The 26,038-nt window shown below is 38.4% G+C and overlaps 1 protein-coding gene across 4 annotated transcripts in view; it reads right to left on the bottom strand.

The window, feature by feature from the left end:
- Positions 1-26,038, bottom strand: part of COL19A1 (collagen type XIX alpha 1 chain) — a 312,844-nt gene that overhangs the window by 130,546 nt on the left and 156,260 nt on the right. For all 4 annotated transcript variants that reach the window (XM_070584878.1, XM_070584877.1, XM_070584876.1 and 1 more), the window contains one exon: positions 11,448-11,501. In XM_070584878.1, coding sequence (XP_070440979.1) covers positions 11,448-11,501 — 54 coding nt within the window. The remainder of the gene's footprint in view (positions 1-11,447; positions 11,502-26,038) is intronic.

Genomic DNA, 26,038 nt, shown 5'->3' with positions numbered 1-26,038 from the left:
AGTAGGTTCTAAGCTACTTCTGCAGAATTCGAGATCTCCTTAAATACCACTATACCAAGAAATTTAGAAATGAGTATCATAAAATACATCCCATAAAAGAGAAATTTCCAACTTTTCTTAGAATTGTTGCATCATATTTATTTTGCAATAGCTCCATTCTCCCCTGAGAATTTAAATATAACATATTGGAAGAAACTAAAGTGCTATAAAGTTAGATTCGCTTTGAGAATTTTGTGCTATCACCTAAGTTAACTCAAAATAGTATGGAGTTTTACAAAGTGAGGTCTTGTGTCATTTATTAGAAACATAATTTGCTGGCTTTCAAACTCATTAGGCCATAAAAATGTTTCATGTTCCAAATGTTTTGCATTTATGAAAACTTGTAAGTTTATACTTCCCAAATTGATTAATAACTTGTGATTAATTCTTGGTTTTGGCAGCCACTACATATACATTCACTGTGTCTGAAATGGATAAATGACTTTGTACTTGACATTTACAATGGTAAATGTACCAAATAGCTACTAATGTGTTCAGCGCGATGTTCTGAATAAAGATGCAGATGCAGGAGTATTAGCATATCGCCACTTTGGCAGAAAGTGCCTTCTCCTTTCCCGTTCTTTTTAAGTGTTTCTGTGGCTAAGTTAGTAACATTTATAAGAGTCTTTCGTGGAACCAGAATGCACCTGTCACCAGAGTGCATTCAAAGTGCTTCTGGCTTAACCCCGTAATACACCTGACAGCTAACTGGTGATGAAACAGATAAATTTAGGTTAGAATCTTGAGTGACTGCCTGAAATCTCAAATTAATCCAACCCCACAGCTGGAAGAACAGCTCTGACTCCCTCCCCAGTTCCCCGCTGACCAGGCGATGCTGGTACCCAGCTGCTGGTGCAGGATACACGGGGCCTGGGGACAGAATGTGCACCCTTTACAATGTGTGGAAACCACAGAAGGACCAACTGCATCTATCTACGTTTGTCCCTTATGAGGTGTGGCCTTAACTAGAAAAATAAAGTGGCTTTGATTAAATTCTCAATATTCTCCCTTTTAAAGACATGCAAATCTGGATTTTGGTATAAGACCACAAACCAGACAATGGATGCTTCTTATACAGAAGAGTTAAATAGATGAGCAGCCCTGCAGCCTTGGAGAATGGTGAATATTTTTGGACTTTATTTGTGGACTGGAACGACACTACAGTTCCCTTTCTGCTCTAAAATGTGACAATTTGATGTCCCTGAAATGGGCCCCCCCTCCAGGCCCATCCGTCTGAAGTGGCTCCAGGCCTCAGGGACTGGGCGTCTCCAGTTGGAAGGAGTCCCCATGAATGGCATGATTCTTCCACAGCTGAGACCAGCTCTTGGTCTCGTCACATAAATAAGCCATTCAGAGTCAGCATCCTATTTGAAAAATATGAGACATTTCCTCTTTACTAATTCAAATAACAGAGACGGCTTATAAAGCTATTCTGTTACAAAACAAATAGTGTCATTTGACCCTTCATTTAAATGAATAAGCACCTGAGTTCCTTGTGGTTTAATGATCTATGCAAGTGTTATTGGAAGAAAATCGTTGCTTACAATCTCTTTTTCTCGTTACAGCCTTCCCAGGACACCACGTGTCTTCTGCTCCAAGTGCACTGCGAACACTCACTAACTAGGGTGGCGTTTACCACGATGGACCACAGGCAACTGTCCTTAACCAGCTGCGATGTTTAACTTCACCTGAGGGAAGGCCTGTTCTCACCAAGTCTGGCCTGCACGTCCTCCTGTGTTTCTTTTTCACCTGATTCTACTTAGACTGAGCTAGGCGTTGCCTCTCACATCTGAGTCCTGTGATTTCTCTCTCCTCCTGGTCAGAGCGTGAGGCAGAGCGGAGGATCCCTGTCCTCGCTACACAGTTACTCCCTTGAGGGCGTTTGTTTGACCCTAACCTGTATCAGCTGTTTCCCTTCTCCCTGCCTTACTCCAGCCTTCAGAAACTGTATTTGATGCAGCTTCAGGGGACACCATGCGAGAGTAGCAGGAGTATGGGGGGCAGAACAACAGGAGACTGTGAAGTATGAGTTGTCAGATAAAACAGACTGTGTCTCTCCTTGAGCTTTGTTTTCAAAGTTCTCTGAGATTCTCATTCCACACCTTGAGGGGCATCTAACGGACAAGAACCCGGAAATCCTACTAAGAAATCTCACAAGAACGAAATCAGACCTTATGATGGGAAACAGTTGATGGTGAAGTCACATGCTTACCGATAAATCACATGCTCCTGGGACCTCAGCAGTTAGGACAAGCACAGGAAGGTGATTTGCAAAGGACTGAAGGATATGCTTCTGCTCTGAGGGAAGTGTCATATGACAAAGGGAAGGAGCCTATCGTGCAATTCTTATACTCTACACGGATTTCTTACTTAATCACTGACAGGGAATAAAATGATGAAAGCATTTAGATGACTTTATATTTACTTTTTTACACACACATACAACATGTAGCACCCAAAGCACATAAAAAAAGAACTGAATAGTCGGACGACAAGTGTGCATAATATGTGCATGTGACATATGATGACAAAGATACTTAAAGTGTTTGAATGCTCTACATTCTTAGTAGAAACAATACTTTGTACAAAGAGAATAAAAATGCAAAATAAACCATCACATGATTTATTATATGGTAGAAATAATACTACAGTATATTTTTCTCCTGGGGTGGCTAATTTAACCCAACAAGAGTTTTATCAATTATATAACCTTGGCCTTTTATAGCTGTTAATTTTAGTGGTCTCATAGGCAAACCGGGGATAACTAGATAATCCTAAATGATAAGTGAGCTTCTAGAATGACAGCATGTAAAGGCAAAGCCAGCAATTTCAGGAAGCAATAGCGAGGTTCTGCAGAGTCTCCCACAAGCTCTGAAAACTGGAATGCAAGATAGATGCAGATTTGATCATTTTTATCCCCTGAATCTCACTGGTTTTGTAAATTCAAGTAAGTTGTTGAGAAAGTTCTGCATAGCTCTTGGGATCTGAACAGGGTACACGATTTCCCAGTTACCCATCTAGAAATGTCAGATGGGATCAAAGACGGTATCCTTGTAAACCCTCAAGGTTTCCTCAAGGAGGCATCCTTAAGAAATTTCACAGGAGGCAAATAGAAAAGATGCCATCTGATTACCAGGAAGTTGAAAATGTGCAATAAACATGAACCTCTAGTTGTAGAATGCAGAACCTCGAAAACGTTATTTACAACACGTATATTTACACATTTTTATGTGGATCCAAGCAAAACAGATACTTCTCCCCATATTTATATTCTATCTAGGACCAGAGTCAATACTATTATTTAAAATAATTGGTTGGCTTTTTCCAATTATTTCCAACACAAATTCTTGGTACAAAGACACCAGCCATAGCTTCAGTGAGTGAGCAGAACTATGAGTACACTCACTTGCATTTAAAGATCAATGTCACGGTTTTAATATGTAAAGATAAGAAGACAATCTTTTATTTCCCTCTCATCTTAATGTGCAACTAACCAAATCACTTCCTGAAGCTGAAAATTCGTCGATATTCCTTCTTTTCTTTGTAAGCCTCCTTCCCAAAATTCAGGCCCACGTGAAATAACTTAATTTCAACTACACACCCTTGTTAGTTGTTTCCACCAGGGCCTGAACTCGTTCCATTGGAACCGCGGTCATCCTAACGCTGTGAAGTTAGCGGTGGGGAATAAGCTGTCCCAGGGAAGAACAGATTTTTTTTTACTGTAGAGGGAGGTGGTTTGACCTGCTTTACTGGCTGACTGTGTTCTAGGAAGCTTTCACTGAACATGTCTAGACTATAGAGGCAAAATTTCACTTGGAAATTATACCAGCCCCGTGAAAACAAATGAGCTTAAGTAAAATTTTGCTGAGATGAGTCCTGTAGGATGTGCTGATCTCAGAGGAGCAGTGATTTTTGATGTCTTTTTTCCTGTGAGATCGATAGAACTCAGGAATTATTAGAACATAACTTGTTACTTGCATTGTCCTAGGGAAAGCATATAAACCAGTTTGGAAACAAACGAGCCAAAAGGAAAACAAGGTGTTTTTCCGTGAACACCTTGGTGAATTTATACACAATCGGCACAATTTATTCACAAAACAAACACTGAGCCCTCAGCCACTCCACAATGAGGGCTCCAATTCTCATCACTGCTTCTCTACAGAAAAGGACAGAATCAACTCCACATTTGCAAATTTTTTTAGATACTTAACCTTACTATGAAGCTGCATCACACTGGGCCTCATAAAGCTTCTGGGGCATTAGATTATGAGCCTGAACATCCAGATAAAGTAAGAATTCAGGTAAAAGTTAAATAAAATGATGGGGCTGGCCTGGTGGTATCATGGTTAAGTTTGCACATTCCACTTCAGCAGCCTGGGGTTTGCAGGTTCAGATCCCAGGCACAGACCTACACACCACTCATCAAGCCACGCTGTGGTGGCATCCCACATAGAATAGAAGAATATTGGTATGGATATTAACTCAGTGACAACCTTTCTCAAGCAAAAACAGAAAGATTGGCAACAGATGTTAGCGCAGGGCCAATCTTCGTCAGCAAAAAAAAAAGGGGGAGGTTAAAGAAAATGGCTTCACTGGAGTGGTAGGGACAGCAGTCATTTCACCTTAGTTTTTCTTGACCAATTAGACATTCTCCTTAATCAAATCCTAATACTCTGAAGTTAGATACTTGCCTTTCCTTCTACAAACAGCTTCAGATCACCAGGCTGGGCTGAGAATTATGACAACAGCTAACACCTATGTGGCCTGCTCTTCATAACAACCTGGTGGGGCAGGGATTATTAGAATCTCCATTTTCTAAATGAGAAAACTGAGGCTCAGAGAGACTGAGGAACTTACCCAAGATCACAAGCTAACAAGGGGTAAAGCTGGGATTTAAATTCAGGAAGTCTGGCCCAGAGCTTATGCTACAACTTCCACGTTACACCCCACGCTGCTTGGACCCTAGAAGCCAGCAGACATGCTGCCTGCCTGGTCCTCCCCTGCTCTTGCCGGACTGACTGACCATCAGATTCCCACCTGGTTGAGGAAACACAACTCAGCTCCTTTGCCATCAAGTTGGGTCTGGTGCAAAGGGACACATCCTGATGGGGTGAGGGCTCAGTCGGCCCAGGATCTCTGTGCTGTTCAGACGCAAGGAATCCTGACCCCAGACACCGGCTTCAAAGCCAGCTCGAAGCAAATACTTCAAGGGAAAGTAAAATGTGCACAAAAATGTTGGCAGGAGGCAATTAGAGAGGACTTGCCTGGAGGGCAAAAAGAAAGCACAGGCCGAGGCTGAGAGGCTAAACTGAGAGCAAGACAGATGGGCAAATTGTAAGGAATTTAGAACATAAAATTTCTGTTTAGGATCCAGCAACAGAGTGCAAGAGGGAGGTGTCATTTTGGTCCAATCAGACAAATTTCTGTTTGGGACAGTAAGTAGCTGATTTACCAATAAATGGTTTTTAAGACTCCTAGAGCGATTTCTTTAAAAAAGGCGTGGGAGTTTATGTCAACCTTGAGATTCTTCAGGCATGCACTTGATGTGACCATAAAGGAGAAATCCAGGGTTCCCTTAAAATAATAATTATTTTTTATGTTTTGGGAGATTCTATTAGGAATATTGGACAATCCTATAAGAAATCTATATCTTAGAGGGAATTTTTATAAATGCCAGTTCTTTTGAGATGTTTCATGTAAACATCTATGAACATGGTGAGCGGTCTGAAACACTCCACTTTTCACTGAGGTACTTTTCCGGGCTTCCATCCAGTTCCTGTCCTTATCCCTCCACCAGACTCCCCACTGCCGCCTCCTCTGCCTCACAGTTCACCTCTAATTCCCTCACACCTTTCCTCGTAACTTTTGTTTCCAACATTCTCCCAACTATTCAACTATAACTGGCACCACTTCAAGCCACCTCTCCTCTTATCCAACATCTCTCCCCTGACTTTGTCTCGAATTGGAATCCTGTTGAACCCTCTGTGCATCTAGAAACTCTCTTCTGTTGACTTCTTGCCCTGCAGTGTCTTGGGCCCCCTCTTGGCCTCCTTTGTCCTCGTCAGGGGCTGACAGCCTCTCGGCCTCCAGGTAGCTGCTGTTCCCCTGATGCTCTCTGATGCATTCTCATCGTGGCTCAGGGTCAAAACTCAACATTAGTTGGATTTTTAAATTTGTGTTAATCTATAAAGGATGCGAGACTCAAAAATGGGCTAGCCAAATGTTTTGCTTATGGGACTCCAAAAAGACAACAAAGTAAAAAAAAAAAAACAAACACCTTAATTGCATATAAGCAATTCAAAGAATAAAACTAAGAGATTAAGAAAAAAAAAGCCTGCAAAGCTCAGATATTTAGTGCTACCACACATTGTTGAGGTTAAGAGCAGCTTTTAAGTTCAAGAACCACACTACTCCTATATTTTATTAAATGAACCCTTTATAATCTAAGATTTAGCAGCTTAAAAGACAATGAAAAGAATAAAGTCAACTAACAAAAATTTCAAACACAAGTTTGGAGTGGTACTTGGAAAAAAATAATGTCCTTACTGTATTTATAGAAAACTCTACACAAAGGGTTAAACAGAAAAATAAAAGGAATTTATCAATCAAAATCCTTATGCCTTAGTAAAAATAACAGTAGTAATATTAACATGTTTCTATAATGTTTAGTATTTTTCAAAGTATGTTTACATGTGACACCAAGTATGACACTTGCCCTAATTGTGAGCTGTTGGTAGAGTAGAAGCTACTATCTATTTAGTCATTGAGGAAAAGCAACAAGTCAATGATTTGTCTAAAATTAAATGTCCTGCTTTCCTTAAAGATACTATGCCTAGGAGCAAGGTGCTGAAGATTCGCCATGTATTTGTTTTCATTGCAATAAACTTAATGATAGGCAATTCCTTCCTGGTCAGACACCTGTAATCAAACTATCAGCATTTTCTTGACAACGTGTCAATAAAAAGAATTTTAAATTCATAGATTTTTCTATTGTTTCTATTGCAAACTTCAACAAAATGGAAAAATTACTGGTCTTGGCTTTCAGTATGCGCTATGTATGTATGTGTGTATGTGTACACACACGCGCGCGCGTTTACATGTCTAAAAGAGCGGAGTGCTACCAAACTCTTGAGCAGAGAAGCAACGGTGGCACTAAGATGGACCTAAACGTAAATGTGTAAGAATGCTCATTTCTTAAACTAAGTTTCTTCTTTCAAGTAGATTATAAAGCAGAACAAATCACTGAGCATATTTGGAAGTAATCATTTGTAAATGTGGATAACATCAATAATATCTGCTCTAGCCGCTGTCCTCGATAAATATGTCATTTCTGAAAGAGCAGAAGTAATAATGACAAACCATGCCTAACTGCATCTTTAAAATTCTATTACATTCTTGAGCTTCTGACACTATGTTACTCTTGAAAGGAATAAAATAAGAGTAATATAAAATTATCTGGACTATACATATTTATAAACGGAGTAAATTTGCATAACATAGTGGTTGAACTTTACAATTTGAATACAGTCCTCCATAATTATCATGAGGAATACATAAGTTTAATTTATTCTTTAACTTACCTTCTTCTGAAATGTAAGCTTTGATAGGGTACAGTTTCAATTTGAAGCATTATTATTTTTAAAAGCCTCATTTGAATATCTTTTCATTTTAGCTGGTCTGACAAAGGCTCTCATAATTATCTTACAAGCCAAATTAAGAAATGTGCATGGAAAGGAGTTGGAATTCAAATGGATTTGCACATGATTTGATGCTCGTGCCCCAAGAAAATCCATGGGAGCCTTTGCCAGCGTTGCACAGAGTTGTCAGGCCCTGTTCGATTTCAGCATTTATTAACGATGTGAACGAAGGCTTAGAGCGCAGGCTTATCAAATTTTAAGGTGACATGAAGCTGGGAGTTATTTCACTGGGAAAAAAACACAACAGAAGGGCATTAGGGACTAAAATCCAGAAGATGAAATTTAACAACGACAAGGACCAATTTCTACTCTGTGATTCAAAGAGACAAGCACCAGCAACAGGATGGGTGAAGATGTGGCTTGGCAGGAGTTTTCACTAAAATAAAAGAGGAGCATTGAATCGACCACATGTCAGTACAAGTCAAAAGTGTGACATCATCCTACACTTAGAAATCTGTCAGGAGGATAGATCTCATGTTAAATGTTCTTACCACACAAGATTTAAAAAAGAGAAGGAGCTCTGCCACAGGGGGAAGAACTCAGATGTGATGCCCTTGACTTAACCTCATCCACCTCGCTCCATAATTTCCATGTCAAACCACCTAGGGAGTATAAGTTTTTTTGGAGTTGAAACTAAAAATCTGTTTATTATTATTATTTTTCTACATTAAATTATAGTTAATTAAAAATTGTATATATTTAAGGCATACAACTTGATGATCTGATGTGCATTGTGAAACAATCACCACAATCAAGCTGATTAACACATCTGTCACCTTGCACATAGTTACCTTTGTGTGTGTGTGAATGGTGATTTTAAGATCTACCTTTTTATCAAATTTCAAGTATACAACACCATATTAACTACAGTCTCATTGCTTTACATTACATCTCCAGAACTTATTTATCTTGCATAACTAAAACTTTGTACTCCTTGACCAACATCTCCCACTCCTTGACCATACCCCCAGCCCCGGGTAACCACCATTCTACTCTCTGTTTCTATGACTTTGACATTTTTGGATTCCACATATAAGTAAGAGTATGCAGTGTTTGTCTTTCTGTGTCTGGCTTATTTCACTTAGCATAATGTCCCCTAGGTTCATCAGTGTTATCACAAATGGCAGAATTTGGTTCTTTTTTAAGGCTGAATTATATTCCATTTTGGGTGTGTGTGTGTGTGTGTATGTGTGTGTGTGATCACATTTTCTTTGCCCAATCATCTGTCAATGGACATTTAGGTTGTTTCTACATCATGAAAGTGAAGATATCTCTTCAAAATACTGATGTCATTTCCTTTGGATGTATACCCAGAAGTGAGATTGCTGGCTCATAGATAAGTTCTATTTTTAACTTTCTGAGGAACTTTCATGCTATTTTCCGTAACAGCGGCACTAATTTATATTCCAACCAACAGCGCACAAGGTGTCACTTTTCTCTACTACTTTTCCAACATTTGTTATCTCTTGTCTTTCTTATAATAGCCATTCTAACAGGTGTGAGGAGATATCTCATTATGGTTTGATTTGATGATTAGTGATGTTGAGCACCTTCTCAGGTATATACTTGTTGGCCATTTGTATATCTTCTTGAAATGCGTATTAAGGTCTTTTGCCCATTTTTAAATTGGGTTATTGTTTTTTTTGCTATTGAGTTGCATGAGTTCCTTATATATTTTGGATGTTAACTAGGGGTATAATTTACCACTCAGTTTCAAGAAGGGGTAGTTATTAGAAGGAAAATGTTCCCTGGATGCTGAAGACAGAAATTAATTCAGAAACATGGTCCTAGATGCGATAGACATCTTGCCCATCACTATGAGAATATAGAATAAGAAGCTTGGAAATTAACTTCACCAGGTCATTTCATCTAGTCCACTGCCCCCAGTGGGTTAAATGCTTAAGGCAGCCTCGAAAGCACAGATCTAGGGAGGTAATATTTTAACTTTTCCCTGAGACTATTTAAAACTTTGATCAGTTGGGCTGATGAAGTCTTGGATAGAGAGTGGCTGGAGAGCTGCAGGAGAGACTACAATTGGACACATAGGTGTTGAGAGTAGAACCCCAACATGACTACTTTGTAAATAGTTTAAAAATCTCAGCATAGCTCCACTTTCTAGCAATGTGTCCTATCCAAGTTGCTTAAAAACCTCAGTTTCTCTATGAGGACAACAGTAGAACCCACCTCATAGAGCCATTGTAAGGAATAAACGAAATAATAAATATGAAGCCTTCAGAACATTATACGTAGTCCATAAATGTTACCCATTATTCACGAAGCATTTCCTTTAATTTCTTAGGCATCAAAGCTTATGAAGCCCTTTTGTGTTCACCGAATCAGCCACTGGGAATAAAAACTGGACATAGAATTTTTTTAACTGAACAAAGTTGGATATCATCCAGTCCAGTTTTTCCAAATCAAAGCTTAATTGTAACACCCCAAGACAATAATTAAAAACAGAGCTGCTCTAGCAGAAGGAGTTAGTTAAAAAAAAAAGTGTGACTCCACACACAGAAACATTGGCTCAGTCTGAGGCCGCAATAGAAGTATTTGTCTCTGGTGCAGGGCATACGTGCTGCGCTTACCCTGCCCTGAATAAGACCACACATGTCTGTCCCCACCTGACACCTCCTGAGGGTCCACGAGTGTTTTCTGGCAAAGACCATCAGCATGCTAGGGGGTCAGGAATCCACATAAGAGGAATGGTTAAGAGCACTGGGACTTTATTAACCTGATAAAAGGTAAACCTGGGTGAAATACACCATTCGTCCTCAAATATTTGAAAAACTCTTCTGTATGTGAGGCAACAGACTATTTGCCACAGGGTACAATGGGGAATAAAAATTAAAAATGACTGAAAAACAGATTTTGGGTTACTATCCTGGGACAGCAAAATAGAACATGGGATCTAGAGGCAGAAACCCCAGATCCAAGTCCTGGCCCTACTTTTTCCCAGCTTTTGTACTTTAGGCAAGTCACCTAAACTCTGAGTCACACACTCCTCATCTATAAGGTAACAGAAGTCAACAACAACGATCATATGAGAAGGCACATAGAAAATGTTTTGAGACTTTAAAATGATTTGAAAATAGCAATAAGCCACAAGAATGGGGTGCCCCAGTGCTCACAGTGGTCAAACGAAGCTGACCAGCTGTCACCACAGGGCTCCTCTTACTGGATGGGAAGACTGACTGGACCAGAGGCAGAAGGGAATTGCCATTCTCCCAACTGCAAGTACAGGTTCTTCACTTACCACGAATGTGTTTTACCTCAAAGGCAGTAAATAGTAATGAAAGGACAGTTAGAAAGAGTCACTCATGACAATAATTTCAATTGGCTAAAGAATGTAAATATCCACAATCTTTATAGAATTCGTGAATGGGCTGGAATTCCACCAAGAAACTCATCAACTTAACTCTGCAAAGATCAGCTTAACTCAAACTCCCAAATATCACGAAAGTGCCGCAGATCAAATTACGGTCAATTCATTTCACCCAAACTCTCTCTCCACATTTGTGCTGCCAATCTTGAAAATACATGGAATTTTCTGGATTGTAAAAGCTCAGTCAAAATCTCAAATTTCAGTCTTTGGATAGTTGATACTCTCCTTATGCCCATCTGCTTGCTGTATTTTAGTTTCATTTTTATTCGTGTTCAGAAATAAGTCATCCCAGAGTCAGTGACGCCTGCAGTTGCTTCAAGCTGACTTACCCTCTGACCCTCTTTTCCAGGTGGACCTCGGGGGCCTTGGATCCCCAGGGAATCCTAAGAGGAGAAAAGGACACATGTTAACAGACCATTTCCGGTACACCTGCCTCAACGGAGAATGCTGTGAAAATTAATACCTACTTTATTGATTAAACAAAACTCTTAAAGTGATTTGAGCTCTTGCAAGGTTAGACTACGTAATATATTAATAACGATGAATTTGTCCTTCTTTGACTGGTTTATCTTTGTCATTAACTCCAGAAGAGAAAACAGGCAATTCCAAACCAGGCATGAGGCCCAAAGTTCACTGCCAGTGAAGACTCCCATGTGATCAGAACCACATTTCACCAAACTACCATAAATAAATGGTAACCATATTTGCAAGCAAAAAAATTGCCTCTTCCTATATTTAAACGTTATAAATACAACTACATTTTTGGTCAAGAGTAGCTCTGTAAGTATCTTCTAAGAAAACACGTGGTTATGACGTTGGCTTCAAAGTATTTCTATTCATAACACTTCATTTTTAGTACCATAGACTTTAGTTAATACTTTCTCATAACATTGTCAAGTGGTAGAGAAAATCATTTTTTCAGATCATAAAAAAGGCCCAGGAAATCCCACACGTTGTTACTCTGGAAGTGGTCTCCTGATTCCCACAGATAGCTACTATTACACAGGAATTCTGATTCACCATGACGCTCACAGTGAAGATATTGCTGGTTTCAAAAAGCCTTTGGCAGTTCCTGCGAAGCTGTTGCCTCTCTGAAAGCTGCTTCTTGGTCTCTCCTGCTGCCTCCCCCTTCCCTGTTCAACTTTCAAAAGTGAGGGGGATTTAGGCTCGTTTTCTTCCCACTCTATATAACTCAAGAAATCCATACAACCTCCTCCTCACACTCATGCTAGAAATCTAGACTTCATCCCCCATACCTTCTTCTCTCAAATTTGTTTTTCACATCCTGTTACCAAGTCTAGTTGATGTATCTCCAAAATATATTTGGATCCATCGATTTCTCTCCCTTTCTGCTGCTTCCGTTCTTGCTTCTTGCCTGCTCGTCTGTAAGAGCTTCCCAGCTGACGCTGGACACAGACCCACCATTCTCCACATCACAGCCAGACTGATCTTGAGAAAGCCCAGCCTGGCGCTCCCTGATTTTCCCCAGGGAGAGTGGACGCCTGGCTTCAGTCTACATTGCCTTGTACTTGTCCTTCAAGTGCTGCTCACAAGTTTACTTAATTGCTTATTCCTGTAATGATCCATTTCTCTCACCAGGCTCTAAGGGCAACAGTAGAATCTGTGTCTTATTCGTCATGGTATGTGCCTATGAATGTTTGAGTGAAAAAAATCTTACTGGGAAATCAAGTCATTCTAATAAAAGTTTTTGGGTAAAAACAGTAATTTTCAAAGGGTTTTACAAATATTTATGATTAACTGATCATATATTAAATGCCTTAAATGGTTTGGGATAAATGAGAAATCTAGTAATACATATTCAAACAAATCTGAATTCACCTTCGTTCCAGAATAAACATTCTTCTGCTATCTAATTTAAAAATTATTAGGATTCCTTTTTGTTTTTTTTTTAAAGATTTTTTTTTTTATTTTTTCCTTTTTCTCCCCAAAGCCCCCCCGGTACATAGTTGTATATTCTTCGTTGTGGGTCCTTCTAGTTGTGGCATGTGGGACGCTGCCTCAGCGTGGTTTGATGAGCAGTGCCATGTCCACGCCCAGGATTGGAACCAACGAAACACTGGGCCGCCTGCAGCGAAGCGCGCGAACTTAACCACTCGGCCACGGGGCCAGCCCCCCATTAGGATTCCTTTTTATAATATGACTTTTTTCTTTAAAATTCATGGCTACCTTTAAACTAAAACAGCAGATGTGCTTGTCATGACCTATAAATACTTATTATGCATATATTAATTTTTCTTTTTTCATAGAAACTAAATTTTCATAAATGCCATAACATGCACAATTTCACCATCTAATTTTGTTTTGAATATAAAAAAGTGATAGATATATTTTAATTTTTCATTCAGATTGCTTTCTCTTAATTAAAGTTATTAGAATTTAGCATAAATTATCGTAACTAATTTTCAAAAAGCATTAGTACAAAGAATCACCAATCCTCAGTGTCCCCCCAGATCTTTTGGACTCCTTCACAAAACACTAATAAAATGTATATATTTACTACTTTCATTTCTTTTATCTACTTTTGGAACATTTTAATGTTATAGTGTTATAGGGACATGTGGAGCCTATATTTTATTGATTTAGGCAGGAATAAAAAGCAGGGAATGAAAAAAGTGGTCAGTTCTGTTTGTTATTATAAAAAACACATAACAAAGGAAAGTTGGGTAATTAGGCCAACTTTAGGATGGTAAATTCCTAATGTGTACAATAAAAACAAATGTTGAAATCCAAATATACCAAGTATTAATTACAACAGAACTACAGGGAGTTGTATCATTTTTTATAAGACTGACAGTCTTGGCTCTAGATGAAACTCTTCCCTCTCAGCCTTAGGAAACTATTACCGTTTCACGAATGGTCAAACTCTATATAACATTTTTGATATCCATCCAAATGCTGACAGCTCTTTCAGTGTTTTTAAACACGAGCTACTAAAACATCCACACACCAAACATTCATCAAGGGAGCACAATAAATTCTGAGCAACAGACAATGAAAATTCCACTCCCTTTACTAGTTGGAGAAGTTACAGGACAAAACCCTACATGATGCTAAAGTACTAAATTTGATTTGGAATGTATTCAATGGATTAAAAAAATATTTATGAGAACCTTTTGTGTGTGAAGTCCAAATAGCAAGATATGGTACACTCACATACATAAACCCACTAGTGTGCCTGCTGGATATTTGTGATTCTGAATCCCGCCTCCCCCCAACCTTTGCTAAGTTTAGGACCCAATTAGAAATTTGATTAAAAGATTGGAAAATTATTTTTATTCTCCAATTGATTATTCACTATTTGAATTATTCATGGCCAACTTTTTTCTTTGTTTTTGAGGAAGATTCGCCCTGAGCTAACACCTGTGCCAATTATTCCTCTATTTTATGTGGGACACCATCACAGCATGGCTTGGTGAGTGGTGCTAGGTCTTCACCTGGGATCTGAACCTGCAAACCCCAGGCCGCTGAAGCAGAATGCACAAACTTAACCACTACACCACTGGGCCGGCCACCTATCCATGACCAATTTTTAATTCTAGACACGTTGCATTACTGCTCAGAATATTCTTGAACTGTATTTATTGAATATTAGTTGACATTTACAAAGGAAAATATCAATATTGTCATTAGTAAAGCATGGGTCAACTGTAGAAAAATCATATTTTTCCCAAAATAAGAAGTTAAAATTTGGGGATGATTCATTATTTATGATTATCCAGCTCACTACACCTCCCATTTGGTAAAGTCAAACAATGGATTTACTTGTCACTTACCATGAACATTACAGATACGCCTAAGCTCTGACCTACTTGAATCACACTTGGCAGAGCTCAGCATTCGTCTCAGAATCCCTCCCAGAGTTCTTTCCTACTCTGGCCTTGTAAATGCCATTTTGTGTGTACTTTACTGATCTTCTTAGTTGACTATGAGTTCTAGAGGACAGAGGGTCATTTTTTCTATCCTCTAACACACTTACAGAAGAGATCAATAAACAGTAAATTGGATCAGAAGAAAGAAAACGCTGGGTGCGGGGTGGGCGAGAGGGGTAGAGGGGAACATATATATGGTGACAGATAAAAGTTAGGCTACTGATAGTGAGCATAATGCAGTCTATACAGAAAATGATAAATAATAATGTACACCTGAAATTACACAATGTTATAAACCATTATGACCTCAACAAAATAATTAAAAAAACCATTCTGGAACAGAATACTACTGGGTGGTGGTGGGAAACAGGTTTCTGCTCTACATGTAATCATATTTATTTTCAAAACTTGGACTTGCACTTAAAACCACGTTGGAGAGCCTTCAGCCTTGTCTGTATTCCTCATCTAAAGCGACCGTTCCATTCTCTGATATCTAAGAGGAAAATCGTCTTACAATTCATTTAAGAATTGATCATTTACCACCTATGACATATCTCTAGTATGAAACTTATTCAAATCTTTGACCACTACTTGACATTTGACAGATTTATGTCATTTTTCTAGTTAGAAAATGATATCTTAAGTATCTTTGTGCACACAGCATATTTGCATAATCTGTGCATTATTTTCTTCTTTGATTTAATTTACTGAATAATAATGCCTATCCATTTTTTCTACTTTTTCCATCTATTTAGTCTGCTATGAAAATAACTGTAAGTCGGGTTATTCCTAAAATTTCACAAACCTAAGATTTATTGATTTTCAGAAAGAGAAGCTTGAGAACGTCCTTAGGATATTTGTGATATAAACATCTGCATATGTCTGTCAAGTATTCATTTACTATTTTGAGTGGAATTTTGGACATTAAAAATGTTGACAAGAAAGGAATTCATAAGGATGTTACCTCTTTTGGCTAGGACGAAATATGCAAAAATATCCAAGCCCGCGACACCATTTCAAGTTCCAGTGGATAGCTATGACAGTGTGTTGCATTTCACACAGCTCTCTCTGGACAATCTGCTGATTATTTAAGAGAGGCTAGAGCTTATCATCATGGAAGCCCATGTAAATATTTAACTGGGAAATTACTGAGAATTAACTGGTTCAGAACAGAATTTTGAAGTGTTTAACAAATACAGCAGATGTTTAGTCAAGTTAATAGGGTAGATTAATTGCATTTGAACACACTTTGATTTGCGAAAAGAGGCAAGATATATTCATAACTTCTCAATTAAAGGAAGAAGCTGAAGTAAAAAGGGAAAGTTTCATTTTAAAGTATTATTTGCACACCCTTGCCAAGAATGCTGCAGAACATGTGAAACCCAAAACCCACTTCAACAAAAATGTTATGCAAGTAACTGTATTGTAAGTGTTATGATTATTGCTTTAGAATATGCTTCATAGACTTGAAACATAAGACTAAACAAAATCTGCATAAATTCTCAAAATACCACTAGGGCATTTTCTGTGTTTCAAATAGAGTGTACAAAATTAAAATGGAAAACAGAGTCTACCTGTCTTTATAGAAAATTTCATGCCTTTACTATGAGAACAACGGGAACAAATTTTATAAGTTGGAGACATCAGCATGAAAGACAAAAATCAAATAAGCAAAAATATAAGAGACCTATAGTCCAGTCATGGGAAGCAATTTTCATATTAGTTCTGAAAAGCGCCATTTGAGAGTGCTTGTGTTAACAAATTAAAAGAGTTACCAGTTTTATGTTATTTCATAGAATTATCATGATACAATAAAGAAATTCCCTTAGGGTGCCTAAATATTCAGAAAAGAATTCTACGTTATATATAAAAAGCCTATTATTTTATCATGAGCAGTTGTCACCGCACACGAGGAAAGAGATGTCTTTGAAATAAAGAACAATAGAATCTCTTCCACATACTAAACAAAGCTCTTACAAACCGTTCCAGTAACACTGACAAGAGAAGAGTAAGAAGAGTGACACTAGGAAAGAAAATGCTGTGAAATATTTGTGTGGACAGGAATGTTTCGATCATTATCAGTTACAGTAAACAGGTTCCATAACTGGAAGGACAATTTTATCCCACCTTTGACAATTTAAAAAATAGGGGTCATCTGTAGTGCTTCCAAAACTTAACAATTTCATTCGAAAGCCATGGCAGCATTTTAGACATGAGACATAATGAATTATGATCGTTCCGTGTGGTTGCAGGAACGAATTTTAATAATAATCTTTTTCTATGTTTTCTGAACTCAGAAATCACATCATTTTATTATATAGATTCTGAAATAGCTTGTCCTCAGTCACTATTGATTCAGCCAAAAAACCTAGAAATAGTATAAATTAAGTAATAGAACATATTGTCTGTGAATCCAGAAGGCTGTGGGACATCTGTACTTTCCACAAACTTTCCTCTCACTTTGCCCCCCTTTTGAGACTTTCCACTGGGTAAGCTGCACACATTCTCAGTTCCTTTCCACTGTGCATATCATCCAGCACAATGGATTTCATTTAGTAGGTATTGAGTGGGTGAATGACCAGTAAAAAGAGTCTGATTCTTTACACTTCGCTTGGTACTTCTGCTTTAGTGAGAATATTAATTGCCATAGCTACAGAAATTCCAATTTAGAAACTTATATTCTTCATCCACAAATCCCACTTGATACCAAAATAATTTAAGTTACTCTTTATTCTTATGTGGTAGTATTGCAAAATAGATGCTATACTTATGTGGAGGAGTTGCCCTTCATTAGAGGAAGAAATATGACCTGCCTTCTTTAACTTATCTCACACTGATGAGGATTAAGTACTTTTTGAAAACACAACATGAACTGAAAAGATTAAAGTATCTATGCAAACCATTTATTAATAAGAAGTAGAACCAATCAAGTTATTTAAAGTGCCCAAATCATTTAAAATAATATAGTTTCATATTTGGTAATTATTCGTGATTCACTTTCATTTATTTGTCTTAAGCAATTTCATATTTTGGTAATTTCATATTTATAATTATTCTTGACTATGAAAAACTTTATGTAGATTCGCTTTATTTTGGCCCTAACATAATACATGAAATGGTTTGATTTCAGTTAACTCAAGGCTCTGATGACAAGTAAAAAATTGGTAGGCCATGGTCTGTCAAATCCATTTGTATCATCTGTCTTAATGATTTATGTGAGCGAGAATAGGATTGATTCAGTTTTAATGATTATTCTGATCATAGTAACAGTCTGCATTTTCGGATTAGCTTTGCCATAGGTCAGTGGCCACATAGAGACACGTTTCCACTACAGAAAGAGGGGATAATCTATACATAGGTTGTTTTTAAATGTCTTTCAATGGCTTCTGAATAGTAGCCAACATGACAGAAATGTAATTCCAAACCTAAAATCATCAGTAACTTTTGCACTTGGGCTATGTGCCATAAGTGATTAGATTAAAGGAAACAATCTAGTAATTTTAGGATTAAAACGTAAATCATTACTGAGATATTCACATACCACAAGAAAGACCTAGGTATTTGATGCAGATAACTGTGAAGATGGTTTACACAAGTAAGTTGCAATTGAGTAAGGTGGTGAAAACCAAACTTCTAAGAGGAGAAAATGCTCCATGTTGTAATAAAGGAATTTTTAAAAATATCAAAAACATATTGAAGTACTTTTCTCTTTTTAACTTCTTACTACTGGCCTCCCTGCTTTTTGCCAGAGGCGTCCATTTTCCTCAGGAGGATTAAGATCATAATAGCATAAGTGTAAAGACAATGGAAAAGTCAATGTTCAACTTTTGTTATCCAGGAAAGGATTGTTGAGTTCACACAAGATAGTCGCGTGGAAGCTAGGCTCTATCAATAGAAGAGTGTTTCTGAGCATCAAGTACCTCATCACCACATCTCAGGAGATGTTCTCACAGATCCTGAAGTTTAACCATGAATCGCATGGCACAGAGGAGGAAGCAGTTAAGTGCGGTTCTAGCCAATCAGAAAGGGGATGTCAAAAATGTCCTTCCCTTCTGTTTCCTTGATGAAGAGCTTCAAGAGAAGAAGGATGAATCAGTCAGACATCAGAATTCTTGCTTTCCCTCTTTTTGGGAAAGCAGAAGGAACAAGAATTCATAAGACATTAAATTTCTCGGTAGCAACACTGACGCTGGAAGACAATGGAGCAGACCTTTCATAATTCTGGTAGGAACAATTTTCAACCTAGAATTCTCTACCAAGACAAACTACCAACCAAGTGTGAGAGTAAAATAAAAACCTTTTTAGACATGTAAAATCTCAGAAAATTTACCTCCCTTTCACATTTTCTTAATAATTTGCTTGATGATGTGTTCACATAAATGAAAGAATAAAACCAAGAAAGGAGATGATGACGGAAAGACGCTGCACCGGAATCAACCCAGAGGAAAAATAAGGGGAGTCACAGAACGAGAATTTTGTAGTTGGCCTAGAAAGCTGCTAGCCAAGCATGGAGCAAAAGGTCTGAATGAGACTCCCCCAAAAGAAGAGACTCTATGAGAGCATTTAAAAAATACGGAACATAATTACAGGGAAAACAGAAAGACGATTAGAGACACCAGAAAAACAAAAAAACAAACAATAACAACAAAGCTATTGAGAAAGAAAGAAAAACTACACCACTTGGCTCTGCAAGAACCAATATTCACACAGTCATAAAAATGTGGACACTTTATATTTTTTAAATGAAAATAATACTATAACTCTACTAACCATTCACCTATGACTGAGCATCTGATTTTTTCCATTCTGTTACTATTTCAAACAACGCTGAAATAAATAGCCTTTCATGTGCATAATTCCACAAATGAGTGAGAGTATCTGTAGCTATATTTTCTGGGTCAATGCAAATTTGAAATTTTGACAGACAGCATCAAATTTCCTCCATAGAGATTGTATTCAGATATACTTCCCTCCGAATGTACAGCTGTGTTTCTCTACATTTTTGCCCACATGCTGTATTATGAAACTTCCTGAACTTTGCCAATCTCTTTATTTATTATGGTAAGAATACTTAACATGAGGTGTACCCTCTCAAGAAATTTTCAATTGCACAATAGAGTATTGTTAACTATTGGCACAATCTTGTACAGCAGATCTCCAGAACTTATTAATTTTGTATAACTGAAACTTTACACCCGTTGAACAGCAGCTCCCCAATTTCCCCTACCCCCAGTTCCTGGCCACTACCATTCTACTCTCTATTTTGTTTCTTTAATTTATTTTTTGAGGAAGATTAGCCCTGAGCTAACGTCTGCCATCAATCCTCCTCTTTTTGCTGAGGAAGACTGGCCCTGAGTTAACATCCATGCCAGTCTTCCTCTACTTTTGATGTGGGATGCCTGCCACAGCTTGACAAGTGGTGTGTAGGTCCACACTCGGAATCCAAACTGGAGAACCCTGGGCTGCCAAAGCGGAACGTGAGAACTTAACCACTGCCCCACTGGGCCGGCCCCTCTACTGTCTGTTTTAACGAATTTGACTATTTTAGATACCTCATCTAAGTGGAATCATACAGTGTTTGTCCTTCTGTGACTGGCTTATTTCACTTAGCTAATGTCCTCCAGTTTCATTCATATTGTTGCATAGGGCAAGACTTCCTTCTTTTTTAAGGTTGAGTCATATTCCATAGTGTATACACACCACATTTTTCAATCCGTTCACCTGTTCATAGACATTTAGGTTGTTTCCATATCTTTGCTATTTTGTCATAAGGAAAAGATGCTCAATATCACTAATCATCAGGGAAATACAAGTCAAAACCACAATGAAATATCACTTCTTGCCTGTTAGGATGGATACTTAAAAAAAAAGAGAGATAAATGTTACCAGGATGTGGAAAAATAGGAATCCTTGTACACTGTTGATGGGAATGTAAAAAGACATAGCCACTGTGAAAAACAGCATGGAAGTTACTCAAAAAAATTAAAAATAGAACTACCATATAGTCTAGAAATCCCACTTCTAAGGTATTTATCCAAAAAAATTGAGATCATTGCCAACATTGTAAGTGAAAACTAGTATCTCAAGGCCATTTTAGTTTATATTTCTCTTACTATAAGTGAATTTAGATGTCTTTTTACATGTTTAAGAGCTGTCTATGTTTTCTTTGTAAACTCTGTTTACATCCTCACTCAATGTTTTAAAACTGGGTTGTTTTTCTTTTTTAAATTGATTTGTAGGAATTCATCTATATTTTAGGAAATCTGGTCCTTTGTTATGATATGAGTTGCAAATATTTTTCCCCAGCTGGCCATTTGACTTTATAATTTTTTTTTTTTTTTGCCATACAGGAATTATTTGTGAAAGTGGTCAAATTTGCTAATTTTTTTCATTTTTACTTTCTAGGCTTTTTGATATTTTTGTAAAAAGTTATTCTTTATTAATTATCTTTCAAATCTTCTGCATTTTCCCTAGGTCTGGTTTACTTCTCCACCTTTAAAATTGTGACCCATCTGATATTTTTATTGGCATAGAAGTGACGAAGGGATCCAACTGTGTGTTTTTCCAAATGCCCTATAATTACCCCAAATTCATTTAGTGAAATATGATATTTATTATTATGACCCTTTCAGTTCTGTTTGTTTTTTGACTATGTAAATTTTGTGGTTGTGGTTAGTGCCATGGAGTGGATTCCGACCCCTAGTGCCCTGTGCACAGCAGAGCGGACCTGCCTGGTCTTTCTGCACCATCCTCTCACCTTCCTGCGCTCTACGGGACAATGCTCTGCTGCTATTCACAGGGTCTTCGTGGCCAACGTTTTTGGAAGTGGGTGGCTGGGTCCTTCTTCCTAGTCTGTCTAGTCTGGAAGCTCTGCTGAAAACTGTCCACCATGGGGGACCCCGCTGGTATTTGAAATCCCAGTGGCATAGCTTCCAGCATCACAGCAACGTGCAGACACCACAGTGTGACAACCGACAGATGGGTGGCATGGTTCCCTGACTGGGACGCGAACCCCAGGCTGTGGTGGTGAGTGCTGAGTCTTAACCACTAGAGCACCAGGGTTGGCTGTGTAAATGGACCGCTTTGAAAAGTATTAACATTTTTATTTAAAACGCTAAATAAGTTAAGGCAAATAAATTGACTTTCAAAGTTCACTTATTGAATGCAGATTCAAATTTAGCATTTGAAAAGCAAGGAATTGCCTTCACTTTTTTACCTGGCAACTTACCCTAAAGTATACAGCAGATAAATTGCCATTACTTTTAACAGAAGCTGCTCTCAAATTGTAATAATTTGTCACTAATTTGGTTATCACAATGGCTCTTATTATCATGCAAAATATTTTTTTATCATCGCTTTATCTTTAGATTCAACTAATCCTTGTTGGTGGCTGAACCAAGGAGGTGGCCTTGACAGAGTGAACAAGCCTTGTTAATTCTGCAGAACATCTGAAACAATGCCAGGTGGCTGCTTAAATACTGAATGGTTAATTCTTAATTCCCTAAATCAGTGAGAACTCTCTATAAATTAAGAATTACTATAAGGAGCATTTCGGTAATGTGTACAACAACTAAAGGCCAAAGTAGTTGTATTGTCTATTTATTGGCTTTTTGTGGATGTTAAGTGAGAAAATGTATGCTAGCAGTTTTTATATTGACAAAAAAGACCAATCCTTGAAAATTAGAATTCTGAGAGTTAGTTAAAAACATCTGAGAGTTCCCTCCATTTGGGGGTTGATTATGTTGCAGGTCAATGGACAAAGTAGTCTAGATACAAATATTTCTTTAAACACAACCTTCCAGAAACAGGGTCAACCATTCACTCTACACGATCACAGCTATTTCACAGACTGATGAAGTAAGGCTGTGTCAGTGTGATTTCAATTCCGTGCAAGCAGCATTAATGAGGTTGGTCACAGGATGTTATTCCTGTATCACTTTTCCATCTCCTGGGTTGGTAACACGATAACCAGAGTCTGATGCTATCAATGCCAGTAACAAACCCCTTAATTTTAAACTACCAATCGAACACTAGAAAGCGGGCATGAAAGTAGATTACGATTAATGTCTTCCTAATATTTCAAAGAAACAGAGCAATCAGAAAGTTATTTTGAAGCTTCTGAAAAAGAGTGACTAGTGTGTTAAGTGAACAGATCAAGATAGTTTGAGAGTCAGTGTACAATCTAAAGTGTAAGAAGCAAACAGACGGTAGCGAATAAAGGTCGGCGCCAACAGCATGTACAGACTCTCATATGTTCACAGAACCAAACAGACGCCCTGATGGACATGTCATCATCATTTCAACAAATCCCCTGGTGACCTCCACGCACTCACAATAATAAATTAGGAAGAGGACAGAGAACTGACATTCACTGTGCACCTGCTGCTGTGTCAGGAATTCCACCAGTCACTTTACACAGTGTTTACTTAATTCCAACAACTCTAAGAAATAGACGAGACAACAAACTTCTTAAAGATAACACTGCAAATAAGCGGGGGACCTGAGCTCTACGCTCAAGTCTATCTGACCCCAAAATGCTTCCACTTCTGATACACTCTACTTTCACTTCCAAAGAAATATGTGGAGTATGAGATTTAGCTGAATATGCGTCATCTTAATCCGTAAATGAGGTTTCAGGTGAATCTTATCGGATTTAAGACACAGGATCACCCTCGACATTTTTACACACGAAGATATTAAACTTTCCAGATAAATTATATTAGGGAACTAGTAAGTGTTTGTGAAGTAGGACAGCGCTCTACAAGAAATGGAATGGAAAATCCACAGCACAGACTGAAGGGAAGAGAAGCAAAGCCCCAGAGGCAGCTGAGGATTGGAGGTGCTCAGCAGCTGAATGAGGCAGCAACACGGTTAGCAGGCGTGGCACATAAAACAGCAACCACCTACTAGGATTTGTTGAAAAAGGGATACAAAAAACTGCACGAGAGCTGTTGTTGGAGACAAGTCTCCACGAACCTTTTGCATTTCTACTTGTCTTGTGAGAGAGTCTCTAACTGCTCCATGTTCTGAACTATCTTTTCACCCTTCAGGTGGTGGCCCAAACGGGGCCTAAAGGATTAAACTTAACTCTGGCTCAGCCACATAGGTGCTCTTATTGGCTTGACATGGTCCTAGATGAGCAAGATAATGGCCACTTGGTTTAGTCCACCGCTCACTCAGCACCCTTATGCCAGCCCACTTGGCTGAAGCAGGGGACAAAACGGGTCCCTATAAGTTTTATAAAAAATGTCCACAATCTTGTTCATGTACTTGGGTTGACGCCTCCAGGCAAGGGGAAAGGTTAATTCAGAAACTTAAGGAGAAAACGATGTGGCTTTCTAAGGCAAACTTGGATGATTTATGGGATTTGTTCAGCGCTTGGGTCTCGGATCCCAGGGAACATGGTTGAGATCAATACTATAGGCTGGCCTCATCTCCTTGCTTGGAGTCCTGTTAATGGTAGCCCTCATTAAGTGCCATGTGAGACAAATTGAACATAGTTGGTCCCAGCCTCTGTGGGCAGGTTAATCAGAGTGGTTGATGGAGTGACACGCTCATAGGAAAATTTGCCAGAAGCCAAGACAGTGTAGAAAAGAGGAGTGGATGCTGGCCGGAGACCACGGGTCTTTCCATGGGTCTGTCAGGTTTCTGCATGTCTCCTGAGGGAGGTACTAATTGCCCTTTGTTCTGGACTATCTTTTTAAGGATGTTTATAGAGGACAACAAAGACCAGATTTACTTATTGTTCAGAATATTAAAGTTAACGTTCCTCTACAGCAAAGGCAGTTTCTTTGCAGTCCGTTATAAAGGTTTGAGTTCCCTAACCTTGGACTTCCTCAGTCATGACACAGACCTAGTGCGCATATAGTACCTGCCAGGGCTGTTCCTGAGTCGTGGTGGCAAGAGGGACCAGAGTGACCAGAGGCTCGTGCTGCCTGCCCCGCTGAGGAACAGCTCCATGAGTAATACCCTCATGAGTAATACTCCCACAAGAAATACCCCCATGAGAAACACCCCCATGGGTAATATCCCCGTGAGTAATACTCCCATGAGTAATTCCACCTCTGTCCCTGGCTCAGGAGCCACCTGTCCTCTTCCAGGATCTAAGAAACCGTGGCAGGCTAAACTCTTACCCTGCAAGTGGGGTAAAATACTGCACACTGGGAAGTCAAACCCTTCCTCTATGTTGGGAATATATCTGACTCAACTAAACTATTCTTTACATTTAATCTCTATCCTTTTAAAATAATGTGATGAAATAGAGAGGGTTTGAAGGAAAAAATATTAAAGGGGAACACATTAGATCATACGAGGCTAGATAAATTAGAATTCCTTAACAAATGTAAAAGAGAAAATAACAGAATTTTGGAGTTGGAGATGACCTTTAAAATCTTCTGCTTTGACTCTTAAATATTAGTAGGTGACATGCCCAAGGTAAAACAAAGGAAGAAATTAAAATAGTCGCATATTTCAGGATAGATTCTGGTTTCTTGACCTTACATCCAGTGTTGCTTTAACTAATTCTCAAAAGATGATTTTAATAACGAATTAAAATATATAAAGCCTCTGTTCGTTTCTGCAGCATATCGAACAGAAGGTAGGATTCTCCAGTTAAGGAGAAATTCCCCAGTTACCCACAAATAACAAGACTCAAACTGATAACAAATAACCTGGGGTAGTCGGCAATGTCAGGATTGCCACTGCCAAAAATTTTCAATATGGAAGAAGATGTCTACCTGCCCTAAATTAATTAGCTTTGGTAGCTAGAAAGAGGGGATCTGCTGTCCATTATGATGTTCAAGTGAGTCATTTTATCTTTTCCTATAGATATTTTCACAGTAAGATTTGGTGACATTTATTTTGACAGCATGTTCATCAGTGAAAAATATTTGTTTTCTTTACGTATGAAGAAGAAATATTTATTGAGCACCTACACTGCATCAAGTGCTTTCAGTGTCTGGGGATGTGGTCGTTCCTAAGACAGACAAGGTTGCTGTCCTCAGGGAGGTCGGACTAGAGGCAAACGAGAA

The sequence above is a fragment of the Equus przewalskii genome, chromosome 19, assembly GCF_037783145.1.
Source record: "Equus przewalskii isolate Varuska chromosome 19, EquPr2, whole genome shotgun sequence".
Classification (NCBI taxonomy): domain Eukaryota; kingdom Metazoa; phylum Chordata; class Mammalia; order Perissodactyla; family Equidae; genus Equus; species Equus przewalskii.
The sequence above is the reverse complement of the archived record's forward strand: the minus strand, read 5'-3'. Positions and strand labels throughout refer to the sequence as shown.